Genomic DNA, 24504 nt, shown 5'->3' on the forward strand with positions numbered 1-24504 from the left:
CGCCAGCCGGCCGCTACCACTATTATTAAATTAATAATAAATATATTATTTAATTGTTAATATATTATAAAAAGAAAATATTTAATTTTAAACTAATTAAAAATCTGTTTTTAATGTTTGTACCAAAAAAAAATAAAATCTGTTTTTAATGTTAAATTTTTTGATATTTTTTATAAAAAAAATCAGTATTTTTATTTCAATATAGTAAATCATTTTAAAATTAAAAAAATTATTTCAATTTTTTTTATTTATAACACATTTTTGCAAAGAAATAACTTTTTAAAAAAATACATTTATGTAAAGAATAGTTTTTTTAATAATAAAAAAGACTATCAATTGAATTTTAAAAAATAATAAACAATAATCCATTGGATTTTCCTTCAAATAAAAATGGATGGATCCAATCCATTAACTAATTTTCTTGCTTGTAGATGGATTGAATGGATAAATTAGTGAATGAATTTTATGGATAACGGATTAATGGATAATTTTGGATTATAAAAAAAAGAGGATAATTTTGACACCCTAGCCAAAGTCATCTCAATATGTCATATGGATACACACCTCTTGGAGCAGTTTTCATGTTGCCTTTATATATTGCTTGGTGGTATCGATGTGGCATATAGAGATGGCTTTGGAGAAATAATCAAGTCAATCAATGCAGTTGCAGTGTCACAGTTCTGGAGAAATAATCATTAATCAATTTCATTGCCTTTGATGTCGAAAGAGTTTGTGGAACAAATGCCTATGTTGCTCAATCACCATGGATTCAAAGTGGCAAGATAGAGGACAATATATTGTTTGGGGAACACATGGTTAAGGAAAGGTATGAGAATGACTTATTTAACCAAGTAGTTGCAGAATGCAGCAACATCACCTTGAGCTATTCAGTCCTTTGATAAGCTAATGCAAATTTTATGAATGAATGATGTTGCTGCAGTTATGAAATATTATGTATGAATGATTAAATCCCAGCAAAACACCCAAAACTAACAAGCCTCCTTGACCAAAGAAAGAACCATAACTGCCCCCTTTACTCAATTATTACTATAATCTTATAACTAATAAGCAAAAAAATGAAGCAATTGAATTCTCCATATCCGACGAACTAGACCACTGAACAAATAAATAGCTGAGCAAAATGGACCAATACTAAAATAATTCGGACATCTTAGGAACTCGAGTCATGTCACAAATGGTCAACAAATGTTTCGAAGAAAATAAACAAGATAATTTTCTTCTTTTCCGAAGACAAAAGAACATGGATTTTGAGCTTCTACCAAGATGGCCAAATTACAAATATATTAGTCTCAATGTTGCCACTCGCATGATAGTGTTTATATTAGATACAAATATTCACTCAGTACTCAAATGCATCATCTTTCTTAAACAATTTAAAGGGTTTAAGAACCATTGAGAAAGAGAATAATGAAATCCAGGTGCCTTGTACCTTAAACATTTCCAAGACAACTATTTTATGTCTTCCGACCACTCATTCACCGATACGTCTTTGTTTCTGAAAAGTTTATCATTGCGTCTTTTCCATATAATCCATATAACAGCAAGCCCGATCACAATGAGTTTATCAGATGCAACCCTCCCTGCATTGATCAGACCTTTAAATTGCACGAAATTCGCCTTTACTGAGTTATGTAGTACACAAGTAAGTTTCAGCCAACTTAAAAGCTTTTGCCAAATCTCTGCAGCAAATGAACAATCAAAGAAAATATGAGAGTTTTTCTGCTTTTTCAAAATAAATCAAATCCAAAACTTATTTTAGGCAACAAACTGTATTTGCTATAACACTTACTAGACAAGTATAGTAATAAAATAAACTTTATAATTAAGCCAATCTAAAACTTCATAAATAGTGCACGGTATGGCCAGTTTGGCACTGCCAAGGTAGGTTTCTTGCTTCACAAGTAAGATATAAACACATGATCAAAACCAGAGCAAGGTGTTGCGAAATCTCCACCAAATCTCCCTCTATCTTCCAACCTTCACTTAGAACCTACTACTGTACAAAGCAACATGTTGCAAATCTAAATCACTACTCTCAACCGGTTTAATGTTTTTATTCTTTAAGTTTTCTTCATTCAGTTTTACCATTTAATATGAATCTCCACTTGTCCATTTACCATTTTACTTGTTCAGTTTCATCATTTAATATGAATCTGAATCGATGTCATACTTTGTTCCACCTTTCCCAGCATATTTTTTGTTTATTCGGATATCGTTGCATTGTATTTGTATTGCAATTTGAAAATTTACAGTATTAAGGAGTTGTAATGGTCGTTGAGAGTCCCATATGGGATAATGGCATGTCTGAATAGTGGTTATAAACTTATAACTGGGCACATCACTTACAAATCAAGTTTACTGAGTTGGTACTTCCAAAATTTTAACTAGACTCTAAATTTTGACAACCTTGTCGTCGGGAATGGAGGCATGGGATCCAATGCTGAAAAAGTCGAGGAGGTATGTGGTGGAGGCCATGATGGAAATGATAAGAGTCATTTTAGAGGTGGTGAGGATGTGGATGAGATTGAAGTTGTGTGGTGTGTTGTCTCACGTTAACGGTGGAGAAGGAAGTAGGCGACTGAGAAGAGGCCAAAGAAAGACAGCATTGGTGAGGAACAGAGGTAATGAGGGATTGTGTTTGTGAAGTTGTTAGGTTTCAGCTTTTTGGCAGCAAAGCGTGAAGGGACTGGTTATGTCCAGCAAATATCCATTTTTTAAAGAGGGATGGCAAATATTGTTTAGTGGTGCATCAGTAGACCGTTTTTTAAACTCTCCATCTTATATGATCCCTACCAAACAGGGCATAAGCACAACAACTTGCTTGGGAATAAAGTAATACAAGCCAGAGCCAAACTTTGAAAATTATAGCCAACACTGGTAAAAGAAGACAGTAACCTACATAGTATAGCAACGAGCAACAAAACATGGTAGCCATAGTTTCTCAATGTTTCATAAAGTATCTGCCAATGTTTCTCAATTTTCATAAACTACATGTATTTATTGATTCATGTCGAAATAACTACCAATTTTTTCTTAATAAGAGCATGGGCCTGTTTGTTTTGGCTTTTTATAAAAATGATTTTTAGTGTTACATAATTTTGAGAGAGAAAGAAGTGAGTACTTTTCCATCAACAATGATCCAGCAATCGTCTTTGGCTTCGTGCTCGAATACATACATCTTGAATGGTGTAGAAATTGGAGAGGGTTGGCATGTTTGACTCCAAGGATGTTGGGAAGAGGAAGAGGTACGTAGCTGCACAAAAAAGATATTTTGATTGGTAGATAGATAGATAGATACTATTGTGGTGTGTTTGTGTTGTTGAACGTTGAATTCGTAGTACACTTGGTCGTTCAGCTTCATAGGTCAACCAATAAAAGGAATTTTGGGAGCTCAGAGAAACATGGGATGAGGGAGGTAAAGAGAAACTTTCATGCTAAAGTCATAACCCTAAAAATGGTGGGCTCTTATGCTTCTGTCTACAACCACAACACAATGGCAACGTCAACACAACTTCACCAAACCATCTTCCCCAAACCAACTTTCAAACCATATTATGGGCAGCATTGAATGAACGTTTCACTGTTATGGGCAGGTGGTTGGTACTGTTACAAGGGAAAGAACTTTCAAACCATATTAGGATGTCTTCTATCGTTAGATTTTTGTTGAACTAAATTTACCTTGTCATGGAACAAACAAGATATTAATGTAGTAAACCATGGGTGGATTTACAGCCGGCCAGCCCAGGGAAAAAAAATTGGTATTTTAAGGGCTAGTTTAGAACAAAACTAAGATTTTTCAGTGCAAAACTGAGATTTTTGTTTAAAACTGAGATTTTGCCTAGGCTTTATAAATTTTCTGGCTCCCCTACCGTAGTAAACAGTGATTTTTTCTTCTTCTTTCATGTTTAGATGACTGATATGTAGAAACATCTTGGTCACCACCTTGCGTTAAAGGTGATAGGATAGCCATAACAAAACCAGAGGACGGGTATCTTTCCGACCAAAGACATGCTCACCACCTCTTAATCAGACTATTTGTTGTGACGCATCCCTTAACATTATATCCAAACAAAACCATCAAACTAGAATATTCTGTTTTGTGAAATCATCCTCCTGAATATGTTAAGATAAATAGTTTTTTCTGAATATGTTAAGATAAATAGTTAAATACCCAACCATAGTAAGTTTTTATACAAATGACATGCGACATGACCAATTTATAATCTATCAAAGAATACAGAATACTGACTTTATGGTTAAAACTTAAAAGTAAAATCTTCCAGCAATAGGCCTGATTTGAATTGAGATGAGATAAGCTTATGTCTCTGATTCTTCTCCGAACTCGCCAACATCACAAGTAACTAATTGACATCTGGTTTCTTCAAGTTCAAACAATTATCTGTTGCTTGCCTATACAATTCTTGAACTTGATTTAATTCCATCTCTGACGTCAAGTATCCAAAGAAAATGTTAGGTTGCATCTAGCTTTTCCTTAAATCAAGAACCAGTGTAAAATCCAAACAAGGTAAACAAGTATATTGTTTTGATATTATTGCATTTGCAGTATAAAAAAAAAAAAAAAAAGCAAAAGAAACTTTTCATGGTTTGAGGAAGGTGAGAGAAACAAAACTTTAAACATATATGTGCTGTGTTTGCATCTTGATTTTTTAAAATTTCTCGTATCCCAGTATCTGTGTCGTACATTATTCATATAGTATTGTATATCAGAACTTCTTAGTATATAAAGCCAATCACAGGTGAAGACGAATCACCGGCCAATTAATGTTAATAAATCACTGCATCAGTAAAGCATATGAAATGCTCTATACATGAACGAACCACTTGCGTATTTTCAATTCAGTTTTCTCAAATTTAACTTACTGATGAACTCAACAAGTCTTATTTTTACTATTTAACATGGATTTACATTTAATGTGTCAACGAACTCAAGATAAACACAGGGAAAAAAAAAATAGATAGACCTGCAGCTTCCAACTGCTTCTGAAGTTCTTGGCCTACTGCATCATTTTCAGCCTGGAAGGTAAAATCCATAAACAATTAAAGAACATTAACATAACACTATGATAGAATATAGCAGTATATGGAATGTACAATGATAGGATATCTCAGTATATGGAATAGCTAGACTGAAATGTACGATAATATTATTTTTCTCTGTGGAAACTGCTACAGAGGAAGTTACCGAAAGCAGAGAAATACAAACTGACAAAAAATTACAATTAATAACTGCCGAAAACTAACAAACGTCTAGGACTTAGAGAGCCTAGTCTCTCCTAAACCAAACCACCTAAAATAACCAAAAGTCTATTACGAGTCATCCTTATTCTTTTTTTTTTTTTATATATATACTAGTCATCCTTATTCTATTTAAACACAATACATACAATTGGGCCTAATTTAATTTGGGCCTGCGCCTGAAATATACATGTCTAATAGGCGGCTTACTGACGGTTTGTTATAATTAGACAAACCATTATTAACTACTACCAATTAATCTTATATTAATAAAGAGTAGTCAGTGAGCTGAGAGTTCCATACTTGAAGTTCTGCAATCCTCTTAATTTGTGCTTCTTCACCTGTCTCAGATATTGGAAGCGATGCAACCAATACATCAAACTACAAAAGAAACAACAGATATATTTCAATGGACCATTCATTAATTTTCATTAATTTTCAAATAAATGTGTTCAAGATATGTCCAGTCTTGGTTTAAATTTCAAAAAGAGCATTGTGCAAGTTATCCTCTATGAGTACCACATAACTGTACACAAACCCTGTTTCTCTCTGTCCTAATAATCAAATTCTGTTAATATGCATGTTTATTTTTTTGGTATTTAGTAGAATATATTTCCAATTATTACTTTTAAGAAAAATGAATTTAATGCCTGGGGAATGCATACTAAAAGTCTAAAAGTAATAGGCTAAAAGTGTTTTGTTTAGATAGAATCCATTTAAATTATTAAACAACCAATTAAAACTTAAATAATGCTCAACATCGCATTGAAGAATGAAGAGTGTATTGTATAATTAGCATGAATAAACAGAACATCCAGAATGATGTTCAGCCAAGTGCCAAGTTGAACAAAAAAAAACTTACATTTCTTTAAATCAGTGAGGTAATCAATATGATAGAGTCATAGAGGCAGTGGATACAGTTTATGTTTTGCTTGAACATAACATAAAACCGTAAAAAAAATATTTTAGAAGAACAAACTGGAACTTTATTGTGCATAGATATATTTTCAGCCTCAACTCAACCTGCACTTGATGAAAGATGAATAAATAATCTATCTCCTAAATTTTGAACATGCAGTAGGTCGGAAATCTGAATCTTTCTTCCTCTTATCAGGATATGCCTCTGGTGTTTTATAACTACGAAACACCAGCATTCAAAGAGTGGACACATGTCTATCTCCAACATGTGCCAAGCATTGATACTCCATCATCAAATTTGAGCAGTATTGTTTAAAATATATGATACTTGTTGTAAATATGATTGTATATTTTGTAAGTATTAGTGCATGTTATATTCAGCCAGTTAATCAGACCCATTAGGAATAGCGTAGTCCATTTAAATATTTTAGTGATTCAACTCTTATTACGTTTGAAATGATATTCAGAAAATTACTCACCAATTCTACAGTACTACATAACCATATTTACAGCTTCTTAGAAACTTTCCAAACATAATTCAAACACCTACCTATTGCATTGGCTCCTTTTTATTTCTGACTAAAATGCTACCTACCTGCTTAGCAGCCTTCACCAAAGAAGCACTCATCAGCTTTGGTTCTTCTGAAAAGTTAGCCCCGTCCTCCGTGGGATGTGCAGGTGGTTCAGGGTAATTTGGTGAGAGCCGATTAGGAGGAGCATCCCTTTGCAATGTCCCAATGGTATTTAAAGCTAAATTTGCAATCGAATTAACTTGTTCTTGTAGCTGAGAGATTATATCCATTACAAGAGCAATTTCCTGGTAGAAATTTTGACTTAATAAAGTTCAAGTTGTCAACTGCAAAATAAGAAACAGAAAAGTTATCTACACGTAATCTGTATACAAGCATCTACAAACACGCATTGCAACTTCCTAACCTAGGATTTTCCTTTACATCCTTTAAGGATGTTTAATTTGGATATTAAAATTAAGAATCTTTAGATATTTCGTTAACTGTACAACTTCCTAGATTGATTACGCATACTCCTACAGTACACAACTTCCTAGGCTAGTGCTTATTCATTAATCATTCAATCTATTTATTGTAACACCATTATAAATAAAGGCTGTGTGATCTAGACACAGAGAAATACATATTTTAATAAAGGAAATACTTCCAAATACTGTACATTCTTTTATATTTCTTAAAAATCAGCTTGTAAACATTTCCATATACCGCAGCCAATATAACAGAGTATCTTAGTTGTAATGCACACTTATCAAGAAGAATAAGCCGGTAATTGGCATCCCAATTACTTAGCCAATACCGCACCCTCCTATTTTGAAGGAAGTCATAACTAATCCCTTATAATAGAAGATTACATTGCAAGAAGATTTCTGAGTTATACGCATATTATAGCACTTTGACTTCAAGTGGTTCCCATTAATGAGTTACACCAGATTAACTTCATAAACTTAATACTTAACATACAACAAAACTTCGTAAGAGGTTAATAATGCTTCAAGTGTACAATCAACAACTAAGGCAAACACCTGATGAACTCCCAAAATAATGTTTCCAAATTTCTAGAACTAAAATTGGGTTTCATACCTTAAAGGTTAAAAAACATTTGTAAATTTTGAATAGAAACATGCAAGAACACATGCAACCAAACTCTACAACAGACTGAGGTATAAGTTATGGAAGGCAGATCAAATGACTTCATAAAATTCTGTTTTTTTATTTTATTTATGATAGACAACACAGAATATTTTGCAATTTGTTTGACTAAAAAACTGGAAACCAATAATTCACAATAAATGAAGCACTGGATTTGTTTCACCCATATTTTTTCAGAATTGACATTTACTTACAAGAAATCCCTGGATTCCATGTGCTTCCTTTTTCTTCCTTCTGAAATCCCTCAATTTCTAAGCTCACCACTCTCCTTCTCTATTCCTCTTGGTAAGAAGAGATGAAAATGAAGTGAGTGGGTGTGGTTGTTTACAGTGGAAAAGGTATAGAATGAAAGGCGCGAGGTTTGTTTTCCACAAATACCCTCTTTAACCACCAAGCCCATGTTAGGCGTTATAGTTTGGTCATACCTCTTTAACCACCAAGCCATTGTTGAAAGGGCCTAAGGAGCAATTTCTGATAAATAATACCATTTTAAATATCAAAATGAAATGACATTCTCATAACCCTTGTTTATATTTAACACAAAAATATAGATTTTGTCTAAAAAAAGTAGCTATGACTCATCACATATGTAACATTAGCTTAACTACAAAAGAAGAATGCATAAGCAATCATCACATATGTAACTTTCAGCATTCCATAATCAATGCGAAGTAGTTTTAAATTCTAAAATGTGTTTGTGGGGCATGTCCATTGGGGGTCAAGAACCATCCAAAACCATTCTTATAATCAATATAATATCATCCAAGTACATGCCTGGAGGGTAGAGCATTCAACATATTATCAAGCACTACTAACCATAAATCGACCTTGACAGCAACAAAATTATATCAGACTAAACAATGCATCAAGCACTTCACAGTTCACACAGGTTACTTAAAACTGTTCCTCTTTTTTTCCATTAATTGAAAAAGAATTAGCAATTATCATGGCTCTCTTATCCCACAGGTTGTCGAGGCATGAAAGACAAAAATCAAGTGTAGAAAGAGATGAAATCAAAGTTTGGTTTTTTTTCTTTAGCAAAATTAGTCACAAACCACGCTCCATTCAACACCAGATATTGAGATGAGAAATAAAGAAATAAGAAAATTATAAAGCAGTGTTTAATGAAAGTGCAGATTATAAAGTAAAATGCACATCAACATATACTAATTCTTGAAGATTCTTCAATGCTGAAAGGAAAAAAGGGAAAAATAAAGAGATCAATATATATTGTAATAAAGAAAACTGTAACAGTGAATACCAAAACAGGGTTTCAAACCATTGTCTGAACACATTAAAGGTCCAGAAACATGTGTAAAAATCATCAAGATCATATCTTCAAAGATTTAGTAAACATTTTGTGAATGAACTGATGCAAGAATACGTGCAACCAAACTTTTGAACAGCCTGAGTTATAAATTATGGCGGACTGGCCAAATGACTTTATAAAGTTTAGAAATTTTTATTGTAGATAGACAACACATACAAAAGTATTTTGCAAGTGAATCTGTTTTATTGTAGATAGACAACACATACAATTAGTCTGACTCAAATATTCGAAATCATTAATTCCTAACAAATCACACTGAATCTGTTTTTACCAGAAACATCCAGAATTCGAATTTACTTGCAAGAAACGCCTAAGGAAGAGAGGGTTCTCCTTTTGGTGAGATGAGATAGAAAGAAGATGGGTGCCGTGGTGGAAGAGGTATAAAATACAGGGAAATGTGTAAGCATTTTCTTCCAAAATTACCCTTTCTAGTTCTCAAAGCCTTAAACCCTCTTCAACTACCAAACCATTGTTGGGCTCAATAGTTTGAGGCACAAATAACAAATAGGTAAAGACTCACTTGAAAGCATGGATGGAGATTGCAAGTTGCAACACCTACTATTATAATATCTGAAGAAGTAAAAAAAAAAAACTATGAAGACATCGACAACTTCCACTGATTGCAAGAGAGATGCCAGGTGCAAATGTGATCTTTTCATGGAAAGTATCAAGGCAACTATCGACCTTATTGACATCAAAGTGCTGCTTCTTGTTTGTGATCATATTCGCTTTCCTTTTAGAAAAGCAGATGACTCTAACAATGAAGGCTTTGAAGATCCCTGCTTTTCTATCTTAGTGATAGGAGTGGTGGGTGGGGAATGTGGACATGAACAATCTTTTTTGGATGTGAATAAAGTCGATAGTTACCTTGATACTTTCCATGCAAAGATCACATTTGCACCTGGCATCTCTCTTGCAATCAGTGGAAGTTGTCGATGTCTTCATAGCTTTTTTTCTTACTGCTTCAGATATTAACTAGTATATGTTGCAACTTGCAATCTCCATTCATGCTTCCAAGTGAGTTGATATAAAGTAAAATAAGTAGAGCAGTTTGAAAATTTAAAATGACAAATACATATTTAATTGTTATGTGAAAGGTCTCATAAGAGTTTCATATGATTTGTAAGAAAGACTAAATTCCCACTGATTCTATATTATACAACCATATACATGTTATTCCATACCAAGCTTTGCTTTTACAAATAACACTGATATTACCACCCGTGACAACTCCAACATCCTTAACTCCTCTCTACCTGAGATGATGCACCCAAATTATCCATCTAAACAAACTAACATAATGCATAACCTATTTATGCAAGAGGTGAATCAACTAAAGCATATAAAATATAGAGGTAGTATCATGCTCAAAACTAAAAATCCTAGCATGAAACTATGACCAAATTTCAAAAGTACATTATAGTGATTGTTCTCATGCAAAGCACTTGCTGTATTGCAAGCACAGTTTTTGTTAGTAGATTCTGAAATGTACCTTCATAATATATATTTTCTTTTATAATCAAAATGTACTTCAAAATATTAACTTGATACTTCCTCGCACCGCTACCGATGTTCTTTTACCTTGATCTTATTCCAAATCTCCAATTCAAAGATTTGTTATAACATGTTAACTGGACCGATCCCTCCAACAGTTATAAAATCGAAGCTCAAAAATCACAATATCAAATAAATTGAGATAAAAATTCTTGAAGAAAGAGAGGTACCTATAGGTTAAGAAGCGTCGGCAATGATAAATGAAAATGCGAGGAGAGGAGACGATACAGTGACAGAATGTGAGCGAAGAGGGACTCTGAAGGAGCAATGAAGCAAAATGAAAGTGAAATTAGAATCATAATCCATTGAAGAATAAGGAACAAACCAGAATCGAAAGGGAAATTGAACTAACTTTAAAAACTCTGAACTCTAAACAAGCAGGGCGGCGGCTGCGGCGGAAGGAGTTTACAGGTGGTGGTAGAGCGGCGTGACGATGTAGTTTTATTTTTAAAATTTTAAGTTATAATTTTATGTAATGGGTACCCGCAAAATCATTTTTATCCATAAATTATAATTACCCGTGCAATTGTACAATTGCACTGGTTAATGTTCGATGGAAAATATAAATTATTAAAATTTTATCATTTTGTGATTTTTTAATTATTTATAAAATTATTTTTTTATTTAATGTAATTTATTTAAATATAAAAAATAATACTTTTTTAGTGATTTTAAAAGGGAAGCAGGGTGGAGAGTAGAGCTGTCAAAGGGGCCGCCCCAGCCTGCAGGGGCCCGATCAAATAAAGGGGTCGGGCCAGCCCGGCCCGTTAATTTCATGGCCCGACCGCTTAGTCCGGCCTGATAAGCAAAAGCTTACATGGCCCGATGGGCCGGCCCACTAATTTTCATAGTATTTTTTTTTTGAAAAAAAAAACATATTCTACTAAATTTATGTTATATTTCTCAACTAAAGCTTAAAGAAGGTAATTTGTATCCCTATATTTTCTCACATAATTTCCCAAACAACAATATCTTCCTCTTTATCCTCATTAAACAAACAAACAAATCTCTAACAAATAATCTCATTCTAATCCAATAAGTTTTTTGTCATATTATTATTATTACTACAAAAAATAAATTTCAAGTTTTATATCTTTCATTCATCCATTGTAATTTAAGTAAAAACAAAAATATAGAAAGAATATAAAATAAATACAATAAAAAGATGATAGGCTTAAAATAAACATATTCCAAGTTTTATATCCTTCATTGTAATTGCACAAAAAAAAATTTAAAAAAATATAAAAAGATGATTTGCTTAAAAAAAGGAATAAAACAGATTATAGATAGGAACAAAACACAAATAATAACAATAAAACAACAAAAATAATAAAAAAAAAATTATATATGAATTTATGCATAAAAATAGGACCAAAATATAACAATAAAAAGATTATAATTTTTTTAATTCTTTAAGGGGCCGGCCCATGACGGCCCATGGAAAAGCCTGACCCGATAAGGTCCTGCCCGATAAGGTCCAGCCCCCCTTTTTATATGAAGCCCGGTCCGTGTAGAAGGATAGGGCTAATGGGCCGGCCCGATAGCCCGACCCTTTTTGACAGCTCTAGTGGAGAGTGATCTTTCACTCCCATGTTATTTTTTTTGTCAGTCTCAACTCTAACTTTTTTTTATTATTTAATCATTTAAAATAATTATTGTGTTAAATTTATATATATTTACATCGATAATTCAACTAATAAAAAAGTTCCATAAAAATATTTAAAAAACAATTGGGGAAAAAGACAAATTAATTTCCTTGATTTTACGAAGTTAAATTTATGTTCCTGAACTACCATCTCAACTATTATTTACATAGGATAAAATTATATAATCATGTAAAATTCTATCAAAAGTTCGTGTAAATTAAATATTCATTCCCTGTATGTTGTAAAATGATCGTGTGAAATATTCATTCTCCGTAAATTGTCAGAAATTAGAATAAAGATCGAAATAGGAAGAACATCGAAATTGTAAATATCATTTAATATTAATTTTATAATAATTATCTGATTAGTTAAGTCTGTGTTTGTCAAAAAAAATAATAATGATTATCTTATTGATAAATTATAGGACAAAATGATCTTGTTTCCAAATTATTTTTTTTGTAGAGTCTTGTTTCCAAACTTTAATAGTAATTAATCATATTAATAATTAATTGGGATTGATTTAATTAAATATATTTCAAAAATTAGTGGATTAATAATTAAAACTTTCCATATTTAATGTTTCAGTTGAATCAGACATGAATATAGACATTGTTCATATAAAATAATCTGGTCAATAAATTATTTTATTTATTCTATATTTGATTTTTTTTAAGAAATTTACAATAATGATGTGCATCATCTATTTTTTGGTGGAGCACATTAATGTAAATTAACCGACAATAAATAATTAAAAAAATTCTAAATTGGAAATAACGATTTTTGCCAAATAAAGTAGATGAAGTCCAACTTTAGAATTTGATTTATAATGATAATCGTCATATTGCCAAATAATTGACTTTATAAAAATTAATATAGTACATGAATTAATGCTAATTGAAAAGGTTGTGAGAAAATGGCATCTCAACAAATGCTTATAGAGAACATCCGCATCATTTTGAGGAGGAATAAAAATTATATAAGAAGTGATGATTAGTGTTTTTTCTCGTGAGATCTTGAAATTGAACCCCAAACTATAAATATTGGCTAAATTACAAAATACAATCATTAAACCTAAAACTACAAATCGTTCTATATAATAGACATAATTAAATTATTGAAATCTAGCATCGAATTTCTTGTTGCATGAAAAATTAGGCTTGTAATTGTTCCATCTAAAATAACGACTATGTCCTTAGGATCATGGATCAATATGGATTTAACGCATAAAAAATCATCTGAATCACATGAAAAAAAATTAGATCATGAGAAAAAAATATGAAAGAAAATACAGAAGAATAAAAGAAAGAATGAATGATGGGAGAAAGTTGGAAAAAATGTATCAGAAGAGTTGTTTATATTTATACTGAAATGTGGAATACAATATTAACTAACATTCCTTAATTTGTCATTTTGGTTCCTAACATGATATAATTAGTAACAGAGTATTAAAACAATTAAATAGAAAACGTGTAATAATTAAGGCAATTGTGAGAATGATGGTAGTGACTGATTAATAATATAAGATCAAATCAATTAAGAAGATAAGATCGAAATCAAAATCAACCAAAATTGGATACGTAAACCTTAAGGAGTTTTAACCAAACGACAGATAAGCAAATGTGGTCTTAGAAGATGCCATGTAAGATTAGAAAAAAATTGGTTGATCAAGAGAATGTCATGTATGAAAGTTTCCATGAGAAAAAACTTCTAAACATATAAATAATAGATTTTTACCTTACCTACGATGGGTAGTTATATGTAAAAATCCACAATTTTTATACGAATTATCTACAAAATGAACGTGTATGAGTAATATTTTTTAAGTTTGTGACTATTTATCTATGCTATATTTTGTTGTCTGAGAAAGATAAACACAAGTAGAGGACTAATCGAACTCATTTTAATAAATGAATCACGCTAATCTTTCACTCGTGTCTATCTATCATCATAAATGGATAACAGGTGGAAAAGGGGAAACACGTCATACAACCTCACTTGATCATAAATGCTTTCTTATATTCACTTCAGTGCAATTTGTCAGCACCTATGCATGTGACATTGTGATGTAGAACATCGGGTGATTAGAACAATGTAGAGAAAATTTAATCAAAGTGCAAACAAGGACAACAATGATAAAGGAATCATAAGTGTGTGTTTACTAGGACATATCATGAAATACAAATAGACACATAGGAGTACACATTAGGACAATGAATAAACAATTGTGGAAGGGGAAACATTGTGGAACATATGATAAATGTGCATTGTCATGTACTCTCTTGATTTGTTCTATTTCAATTCGCGCCTCTAGTCTTACAAGCGTGCTCTCTAGATTTCTAAAAATATCTCCCTCACATGATAACCAACGAGTGTTGAAGGAGGCACAAAATCTGAAAAAATACAATTCGCTACAAAAAGCGCGAATTGAATTTGCACTTCAACCGGTAAATCTTACAAAATATAATATTTTTGCCTCTCATTCTTCCTTCACCCAATAAAATTATTTTTGCAAGTTTCTTGATGAAGAGAAGGATAGGTGAAATGTCATTGTCTGGTGGAGCCTTGAACATTTGTCTCACATGTTGTACCTATTTCTTTTCACCCAAACTTCACCTCACTTCATTCTATTTAATCTATTACATTATTTATTTATCCTCTCCAGAAATTCCTTAGAAATTCACGTTACAGAAAACTAATACCGCTATTTTGATATCTGTTATGCTATTCCGAAAGCCAAGTTGTACGAAGTTGAGCTACTAAATCAAAAAACAAAATCAAATATCGCCGGACTCATCTGGATATGCCATATGGATACCACCTCTTGGAGCAGTTTTCATGTTTGCCTTTACTTAATCTAATAATAAATTGACAGTAGCACACCCAATAGTGCACAGCATGAGCCAATTATTGGCGCAGCATAGGCGCAGCCAAGGTTTCTTGCTTCACAAGTAAGATATGAACACAAGATCAAAAACAGAATTTTAGAGAATGAAAGAGAGAAAGTATATTGTTGCAACACTTATTCATTGATTGATGAAAGGAATGGTGACAACATTAGTTCAGTAATTAAATTAACCAACTTAACAACCTAACTACCTGTTAGTTATTCACTTCTAACAAACTATACAAAGTGTTATTGTTATGGATTAATATTCAACACCAGTTACTAGGAAATCCTAAGCAATTAATCTATTAAAATCGTGATATCGAATGAGCCATAAACACATTCAAAATGCAATCTGTTATTTTGGTTTTTGTTTTGTTTCCACATAAATTTTGTTTTCGAATGTAAATCAATATTTTAAACAACACTCACAAGTCTAATCTTGACTGTTGATCAAAGCTTCTAATGGTTGAAGTACCTGAAATTGTTTCCGCAAAGTGTTGAATGATTGGGGCTGTGCATATTCCATTTAAACATGACAGTTCACGGGCTGATGGTAAATAATATCACTGCAGATCCTCTCCTTCTTATAATGTTATAGAATGAAGTCAAATTTGCAACGAAAAAAAGGAAAAGGAGCGTATATAATTAACCTTAAGAAGGAGAGGATCCAAGTCCCCAATTAAGAGATTAAAAAACGTGACGTTGAAGTTACAATATTTGTCAACCATATTGTATTCCATTCCATAGTCTTCTCATATTTGTCAACATACTGTATGAGTAAATGACATATGAGCTTACGCAATTTATCAACGAAAATTCAATTTTGAATCTTCTATTTAATTACTACTAATTAGTATGTTAGTCACATTCATCTCACATAACAATATTCATTCACCACCATGGCTACTTCACTACCACTGCTTCAAGACAGAGTTGCAATCGTCACCGGCTCTTCCCGCGGAATCGGCAAAGAGATTGCACTCCACCTAGCTTCACTTGGAGCCAGACTCGTCATCAACTACACTTCCAACTCCAACCACGCCGACTCAGTCGCCGACGAGATCAACGCCAACCAAGCCACTCCACGAGCCATAACCGTCCAAGCCGACGTGTCAGATCCAGCTGGTGTGAAATCTCTCTTCGACTCCGCTGAAGAAGCCTTCAACTCTCCGGTTCACATCCTAGTCAACTCAGCCGGCGTCACTTCCGCCGAGTTCCCTACCATAGCAAACACAACCGTTGAAACCTTCGATCGCATCATGAACGTGAACGCAAGAGGAGCGTTTCTCTGTGCAAAAGAATCTGCGAACAGATTAAAGCGCGGTGGCGGAGGGAGAATTATATTTCTGACAACTTCCTTAGCGGCGGCTTTTAATCCAGGTTACGGCGCGTACACGGTGTCGAAGGCGGGAGTAGAAGCGATGACGAAGATTCTGGCGAAGGAACTGAAGGGGACAGGGATTACGGCGAATTGTGTGGCGCCTGGACCAACTGCGACGGAGATGTTCTTTGAAGGGAAGACAGAAGAGACGGTGAAGATAATTGCAGAAGGTAATCCGTTTGGTAGAATTGGTGAAACCAAAGATATTTCTCCTATTGTTGGGTTTTTAGCTACGGATTCTGGTGAATGGATTAATGGTCAGATTATTCGTGTTAATGGTGGATTTGTTTAGTTAATCCATGAGCTATGTGAAATAAATTGTAAAATTAAAATATGGCAGTGAAAGAAAGGATCACTAAATTAAAAGAGTTGCAAGCTAAACAGAGGGATGTGTCTGTGTAAAGCAGAAGGTACCTACCTGTTCTTTTACATTGCTAGTTTTCAAATGATTTCTAAGTTTAGTTATGGTTTTGAGCTTATGCCTTGTAAAGCATAAGCTTTATGTCTCAAAATATACAAAAGCTTAGGAAATTTAATATTCTTCAATCTTCATGTAATAATTACAATATTTGAAGTTTAGTCAAAGAAATCTTTAATACTATAAAAAATTGAGTTATTTCTTCTATTTATGTGCAAAATAAACACTCAAAAGAAAATCCACAAAATAATCTAATCTATATAAGAAAGTTGATTGTTCTGAAAAACTCTTAATTGCCCTTAATTAAGATACTGTCATGTGTTCAAAGTAAGGGCAATTGATGTCCAAAATTTAACAAATTGAACTAAGGTAACAAGTAACCAAGCCATTTTTTTAGCCAACTAAGCCATTTTGGCTTTCATGTGAGTGAAAAAGTCATATTTATACAAAGTCACGTGCTTCTCTTAACCAAACTGGTTGGGATCAAAGGAGAAACTTTTTTGTACCAAAGCCACATGCTTCTCATATTTGCACTCACCTATCACATTATAACTTTTTTGTTTCTCCCAACCTAACTTTTCATTCAAATTCAAATTATTTTCCCACTCTTAAATTTCACTATATACACATTTGAAATTTCAATCAATTTCATTGTTTTACTTTCTCTTTGATTTTATTCTTACTTTCTTTCTAAATATTTAAGTACATTTTCCTTAAACATATAATAATGTACTAAATAAATTAAACAATGGACAAAATATTCTACTAATAACAATATTTTTAAAAAAAAACCCATCTGATACAGGATAAGTTTTGACTGATATAAATTTTAAAATATCATATGAAACAAATTTTAACTGATAAAAATTTCAAAATAATTATCATACGCGAGACAAGTTCTAAATTATAAAAATTTCAAAATAACTATTTTATACGGAATATATAAGTTCTAACTTATATAAATTTCAAACTAACTATCATACACAGAAAAAAAATTTAACTGATAAAAAATTCAAAATAATTATCATATGTGATATAAGTTCTTACTAATAAAAATTTCAAAAAGCTATTTTACATGGGGTAAATTCTAACTGATATATAAACTATTATATATATATATATATATATATATATATATATATATATATATATATATATATATATATATATATATATATATATATAGGGGGCTGCTAACTTAGACCCAGTTGGGTCTAAGTTAGCAAGGTGCACCTTTTGAGTTGGACAAAAATACCCATTTTTTTAATTTTTGAAAGAATAGAGTAACAGGGGCATTTCTGTAATTTTACCCAACAGTACACGCACCCCCCACTTCTTTTTCCCCCCCCAGGACACGTGTCACGCTATTATTGCATAAAATCCACGCGCGTGCATCACACGCGCCGACAAGCGCGCGTGGTCTGAAGGATGGGCGGAGAGAGAAAACTTTTTGAAAAGGTAAGGCCACGTGTCACACAATGGTTGGCTGCGTTAATTTTTTTTCATTTAATACTTTAAACTCGATTATTTCGTCGTAAATTAATTTTTTATTTTTTATTTTTTATACCAAAATTCATAATTTTTTTTCTCTACAAATAGAGACTTGATTCGTTTGATTTGGACACAGAAAAAAAAACCCAATTTTTCACTACCTTAATCTCATTTTTCACTACCTTAAATCAACTCACTGAAACCATTCTACCAGGAAAATGGTTTCAGAGTGCAAATCTCCGAAACCATTCTACAAGCTAAATGGTTTCAGAAGCAAATAACTAATAATCAACTTACTGAAACCATTCTACCAGCAAAATGGTTTCAGATTACAACTCTCTGAAACAATTGTACCAGATAAATGGTTTCAGAAGCAAACACAATTAATAAATTACTCACTGAAACCATTCTACCAGTAAAATGGTTTCAGAATGCAACTATGTGCAACCATTCTACAAGCTAAATGGTTTCAGAAGCAAATAACTAATAATCAACTTACTGAAACCATTCTACCAGCAAAATGGTTTCAGATTACAACTCTCTGAAACCATTGTACCAGATAAATGGTTTCAGAAGCAAACACAATTAATAAATTACTCACTGAAACCATTCTACCAGTAAAATGGTTTCAGAATGCAACTATGTGCAACCATTCTACAAGCTAAATGGTTTCAGAAGCAAATAACTAATAATCAACTTACTGAAACCATTCTACCAGCAAAATGGTTTCAGATTACAACTCTCTGAAACCATTGTACCAGATAAATGGTTTCAGAAGCAAACACAATTAATAAATTACTCATTGAAACCATTCTACCAGTAAAATGGTTTCAGAATACAACTATGTGCAACCATTTTACCAGCAAAATGGTTTCAGAAGCAAACATTAGTTTTTTATTACCGTTTTATCTCATTTAATTAACTAAAAATAGTTTCATGTCTCCAAAAATTTCATAAAATATACCAAAAGTTCCAGAATATTATCTACTATTTTCCTGGTATAATGGTTTCAGTGAGTTGGTTGAGTGGTGCGTGTTAAATTACAACACACAAGTAACGTATTTAGTAAACAATAAATGAAATTAAGGTAGTGAAAAATTGCGTTTTTTTTTCGGTGTCCAAATCAAACGAACCAAGTCTCTATTTGTAGAAGAAAAAAAATTATGAATTTTGGTATAAAAATAAAAAAATAAAAAATTAATTTACAACGAAATAGTTGAGTTCAAAGTAAAAAATGAACAAAAATCACGCCCAGCCAACCATTGTGTGACACGTGTCCTACTTTTAAAAAGCAAATTTTTCTCTCTCCAGGTTGTAATCCAGTGTGACGCAGGCGCTTGAATCTAATGGATCAGGATGATCTGGGCTGTCTGATTGATCAGACAGTCTTGATGAGATCAGATCTTGGCTGTCTGATGGAAATCAACGGTCTGTAACCATGGTCCTTCGGTACGCGCGCGACACTGGATCCGCGTCTATTAATGGTTTAAGAAGGTGGGGCGCGTGTATATGGTTGGCAAAATTGCAGAAAATTACAGAAATGCCCCTGTTGCTCTATTCTTTCAAAAATTAAAAGAATGGGTATTTTGGTCCAATTGAAAAGGTGCACCTTGCTAACTTAGACCTAACTAGGGTCTATGTTAGAAAACCCCATATATATATACGGGATAAATTATTACTAATAAAAAATGCAAAATAATTATTATATGTGAGACAAGTTCTTACAATTTACTAATAAAAAATTTAAAATAACTATATTACACGGGATAAATTTTAACTGATATATAAATATGTTCTATGTAATTGTTTTTTTCAATTTAAATATTTATAATTGCAACCAATTTTGATTATCATCGTAGCATTACGACCCGTGTCTATTACTAGTATAATAATATTATTAAAATTAAAGTCAATCATCAGTCTCTCAGCACACTGACACAGCCATACAAATCCGCAGGGCTTCTTCTCCACCGGAGGAGCCGGTGACAGAGTAGCAACCGTCACTATCACTGACTCATTCCGCGGAATTGGCAGAGAAATCGCACTCCACATTGCTTCACTCGGCGCCAGACTCGTCATCAACCACACTTATAGCTTCATTTGTCTGATTTTGAAGGCATTAATTGTCTAGCTGTTAACTATGGTCTAACTTTAAACTTGGTACAAGATACTCCCATAGTGTAATTTTTTTAAGATGTTTATGCTCCATTTCAACATTTGTAATGATTTGTTCCGTGATGAAGGTTCAATATGCTGCTCATCTTCCGCTCGTATTGCATGCATGGCCTGACACTTGCACATTTCACGGAGGATTGAAAACTGGCATTGTTGGTAGAACAGGTAGCGGCAAATCAACTCTTATACAAACACTTTTCCAACTCGTTGAACCTACTGCCGGGAAAGTTATCATTGACAACATCAACATCTCTACAATCAGACTGCATGATTTGAGGTCTCGACTAAGTATTATTCCGCAAGATCCAACAATGTTTGAGGGGACAGTGAGAAGTAATCTGGACTGGACCCCCTTGAAGAGTACACTGATGAGCAAATATGGGAGGTGTGTTTGTGTTTTTTTATTCGTCGAAAAAAATGCAATGACTGTGACACTTGATTTTAACCAAAATTTTAGACTTGCAAATCAAGGTTTTAAATTGCGGTCCGCATCAGCAATTGCGGACGCAATATTGCTGATGCGGTAGCCACCGACCGCAACCGCATCACACCGCAATTGCGGTGTGATCTTAATTCACGTGTACGGCCACATCACAACCGCATCGGAAGCCGCATCAGATGTTTTCGGCGATGTTCCTTCAAATTTTCTCATCAAAAAGTAAAATTTATGAACTTCAAATCCTAATTTGTGTCAAATTAATGAAAAATCTTACTTTTAACAATCTCTCAACCGTGTATTTTAAATACATTTAAATTATTGTTTATAGAATAAACTAAGACTATGCAATGATGGATAAATAGTGTAGTTTGATTTTATATAGCTTGTGAAATTTCAAAATGATTTCACGCCGCAACAACCGCATTGCAGCAACCGCAATGACCGCATTCGCAACAACTGCAACCGCAACCGCGACCGCAATTTAAAACCTTGTTGCAAACTGTTCCTTAAATATTGATTTTCATTCTTTAAAATAGGCATTGGATAAGTGTCATCTGGGAGATGAAGTTAGAAAGAAAGAAGGAAAGCTTGACTCTTCAGGTTTGTCTTCTAGTTTTGTTGAACATAAATACTCCCGTCAGAGTCTGACCTAAATATAAGCAAAAAGGTATATATATATATGTATTCGGTCCAAATTTAGGCCAAAAATAGTATATAGTATTTATATCCAAATAGATATTGGTAAATTTAGACCAAACTTTTTATTTATATTTAAGTCCATAGAGTATATAGTGTTTATTTCTATACTCTTGAACCTATTGCTACCTAATGTGGAAGTTGATGCTTTTATAGTCAGTGAAAATGGTGAGAATTGGAGCATGGGTCAGAGGCAGTTGGTTTGTCTAGGTAGGGTTCTGCTTAAGAAGAGCAAGATTTTGGTGCTTGATGAAGCCACTGCTGCATCAGTTGATACAGCTACGGATAATTTGATTCAACAAACTCTTAGGCAGCATTTCACAGACTCTACTGTCATTACCATTGCACATCGAATAACTTCTGTTCTTGACAGTGATATGGTTCTACTTCTTAGTAAGGTTAGGAACAAAAACTGTTATTCTTTATTAAAATGAGTTCCTTGTTTTGTTTTTCTTTCTGATTTTTCTTGTGTGTTGGTTTATAGGACTTATTGAGGAGTATGACTCCCCAACCACATTGCTTGAGGGATAAGTCGTCATCTTTTGCTAAGCTTGTTGCAGAGTATACCATGAGGTCCAACTCAAAATTTTGAGAAATTTGTTGATCAGTATCATCTGAAATAAAAGTTTCTTGTTGACAATGAAATATTTTAAAGTTTTCTTCCATTAAGCATGTTTGATAGAAAAATGCAAAATATATAATAAGGCTTTCAGATCTCTCTCACTTGACTTAGGGCTCATTTGGCCCAGTTTTTTTTTAGAGCTTATGCAAACAGCTTATGCAATTTTTATATATTATTATAAGTTTGACAAGGTAGTTTATGATAAAATAGTTTATAAAATTACAATTTTCACTAGTGTGAACTTATAAAATAGCATAAAACCTAATTTATATTGCATAAGTTGTTTGCATAAGCTATAAAAAAAGCTGAGTCAAACGGACCCTTAGTTTATTAGTAAAAACCTTCAAAACTTAGAAACGTTTTTGTCAACCATATTTGTATATTCATCCTTAGTTTTTATATCTAGTGGCACTATCAACATGGAACATTATCATTAAAATGAATAGATTTTTTTTTCTTTGTTGCATTTTTATGCATTATTTTATTTTACTCTTTTATAAAATTTTAGGTTCATTGTATATTTTACTCTGCCAAAGAGTATTGAAGTCGTATAAAACCTAGACTAACTCGCATCATTAAAATGGATCCCTTCCTAAGAAGAATGGTATGTAGTACATGTAATGGTATGATACAAATATGGAGATCTTGTGAATTTTCAAAGATCAGATATGATACAGCTAGCCGAGAATACATAAAACTGGAAAAATCAAACCCTTCGGGATGGCCAGTCACCTTTGTACTTTGTAGTTACTATTGACATTCTTTGGCAGAGGAGAAATAATTTTATTTTCAACCACATTCTTTATTAGATCAGACTTTAGATACTCGAATTATGCTTTTGGTGGAAGAGATAAAGACTAATTGTGGCCTTGGTTCTCACCATCCCAATGTCCCACGACACGAGTATACCACGCATTGGAATCCTCCTCTGACGAATTGGGTTAAGCTGAATTGTGATGGTGTTGTTACTATGTCGATTGGAGTAGATGCTTGTGGATATGAATTATATATGTGATTGTGATTGTAACATGATGCTAGCATATGCGCGAAAAGTAGAATGTTGCTGTGTCATGCATGATGAGCTTTCTCATGGTTTTGCGCTACCTAAATATTATGAACTCCGGTGTCATTGTTGAGAGTGATGCGCTCACACCTATTAATATGATTGAAAGTGGAGTGTCTCTAGTGAGGATGATTGTCTTGTTGAGCTTAGTAATGTTCTGGGTGGTATCCACTAGATGCATGTCTTCCGGGAAGCCAACCAAATAGTTGATGCTCTTGCTAAACATAAGCTTAACTTAGATTTACATTTAAATGTTTTTGATGTCGTTTCTAACTTTCTTTCATGCTATCTCTCGAGTGACTCTGCATGAGCTTTTTTTCCTAGAGTTTGTGTTATGCGCACACATTTCTTGCCAACACTGTATCGTACGGAAAGAGAGGATGAATAAAAAATTGTGATAAAATGAATTGCATCCACGACCTATTTAAATATGTTGAAAAGTGTGTTCATATAATTTTTCTCATTGTAAATTTGACGTATCAAATCTAAAATAAATTTAAAAAGTAAATATTGTCCATAGTACATGAACAATTGGATTACATGCAATCGGACCACAAGTAGTGATCGTTAGCCATCTGATTAAGATATGACGATTCATATTTTAAATTGATTTTTTATTTTTGTTTAATATAAAAATAAACAAATGGACTTATTGATTTTCTAATCTTCATCGGACGTTGTCGCGGCGCGAAAAATATCCTCGAGCATGAACACTCGAAAAGAAACAGAGTCGCCACCGAATTTTATTTATCCCAGAGAAGGGAAAGGAAAATATCGTGAAAACCTTGAGGGGTAGAGAAAAAGGGTTCGGGAGTTGGTTATGCGAGGGGAAGGTATTAGCACCCCTCACATCCGTTGTACTCAACGGGAACCTTTTAGAGGGAAATGTTTGTTTGCTTTAATGTGTTTTTTAATGTTTGCTTGATTA

The 24504-nt window shown here is 32.9% G+C and overlaps 3 protein-coding genes across 5 annotated transcripts; 2 read left to right on the forward strand and 1 right to left on the reverse strand.

The window, feature by feature from the left end:
- Positions 1-4116: 4116 nt before the first annotated feature.
- On the reverse strand, positions 4117-11220 carry LOC123892615 (mediator of RNA polymerase II transcription subunit 21-like). Of its 2 annotated transcripts, XM_045942454.1 has the most exons (7): positions 11111-11215; positions 10929-11014; positions 8069-8345; positions 6791-7051; positions 5581-5658; positions 5004-5055; positions 4117-4465 (listed from the first exon to the last, which is right to left on the reverse strand). In XM_045942454.1, exons 4-7 carry the CDS (start codon positions 6995-6997, stop codon positions 4383-4385), a joined length of 420 nt encoding a protein of 139 aa, XP_045798410.1. In that variant the 5' UTR covers positions 6998-7051; positions 8069-8345; positions 10929-11014; positions 11111-11215; the 3' UTR covers positions 4117-4382. The 2 variants fall into 2 exon arrangements, with proteins under 2 accessions (XP_045798410.1, XP_045798409.1); XM_045942453.1 differs by lacking the exon at positions 8069-8345 and having other exon boundaries at positions 11111-11220.
- Positions 11221-16144: 4924 nt separating this feature from the next.
- On the forward strand, positions 16145-21283 carry LOC123893232 (NADPH-dependent aldehyde reductase-like protein, chloroplastic). Of its 2 annotated transcripts, XM_045943169.1 has the most exons (3): positions 16145-17082; positions 20539-20741; positions 20825-21283. In XM_045943169.1, exon 1 carries the CDS (start codon positions 16191-16193, stop codon positions 16962-16964), a length of 774 nt encoding a protein of 257 aa, XP_045799125.1. In that variant the 5' UTR covers positions 16145-16190; the 3' UTR covers positions 16965-17082; positions 20539-20741; positions 20825-21283. The 2 variants fall into 2 exon arrangements, with proteins under 2 accessions (XP_045799125.1, XP_045799126.1); XM_045943170.1 differs by lacking the exons at positions 20539-20741; positions 20825-21283 and having other exon boundaries at positions 16145-16645; positions 16718-17268.
- LOC123892247 (ABC transporter C family member 3-like) lies at positions 20819-22563 on the forward strand. Its single transcript, XM_045942053.1, has 4 exons — positions 20819-21082; positions 21732-21795; positions 22048-22289; positions 22376-22563. The coding sequence occupies exons 1-4, from the start codon at positions 20819-20821 to the stop codon at positions 22481-22483; spliced, it is 678 nt and encodes a 225-aa protein (XP_045798009.1). The 3' UTR covers positions 22484-22563.
- Positions 22564-24504: the final 1941 nt, after the last annotated feature.

The sequence above is a fragment of the Trifolium pratense genome, linkage group LG6 (genome assembly GCF_020283565.1).
Source record: "Trifolium pratense cultivar HEN17-A07 linkage group LG6, ARS_RC_1.1, whole genome shotgun sequence".
Taxonomy (NCBI): Eukaryota; Viridiplantae; Streptophyta; class Magnoliopsida; order Fabales; family Fabaceae; genus Trifolium; species Trifolium pratense.

Coding starts and splice junctions, on each gene's coding strand:
- LOC123892615 (XM_045942453.1), bottom strand. CDS start 6,997: ATGGATATAATCTCTCAGCTACAAGAACAAGTTAATTCGATTGCAAAT. Junction 5,056..5,580: donor AGAGGATTGCAGAACTTCAA/GTATGGAACTCT, acceptor TTTACCTTCCAG/GCTGAAAATGATGCAGTAGG. Junction 4,466..5,003: donor GAAGCAGTTGGAAGCTGCAG/GTCTATCTATTT, acceptor ACTTGACGTCAG/AGATGGAATTAAATCAAGTT.
- LOC123893232 (XM_045943169.1), top strand. CDS start 16,191: ATGGCTACTTCACTACCACTGCTTCAAGACAGAGTTGCAATCGTCACC.
- LOC123892247 (XM_045942053.1), top strand. CDS start 20,819: ATGAAGGTTCAATATGCTGCTCATCTTCCGCTCGTATTGCATGCATGG. Junction 21,796..22,047: donor AGGAAAGCTTGACTCTTCAG/GTTTGTCTTCTA, acceptor ATGCTTTTATAG/TCAGTGAAAATGGTGAGAAT. Junction 22,290..22,375: donor TGGTTCTACTTCTTAGTAAG/GTTAGGAACAAA, acceptor GTTGGTTTATAG/GACTTATTGAGGAGTATGAC.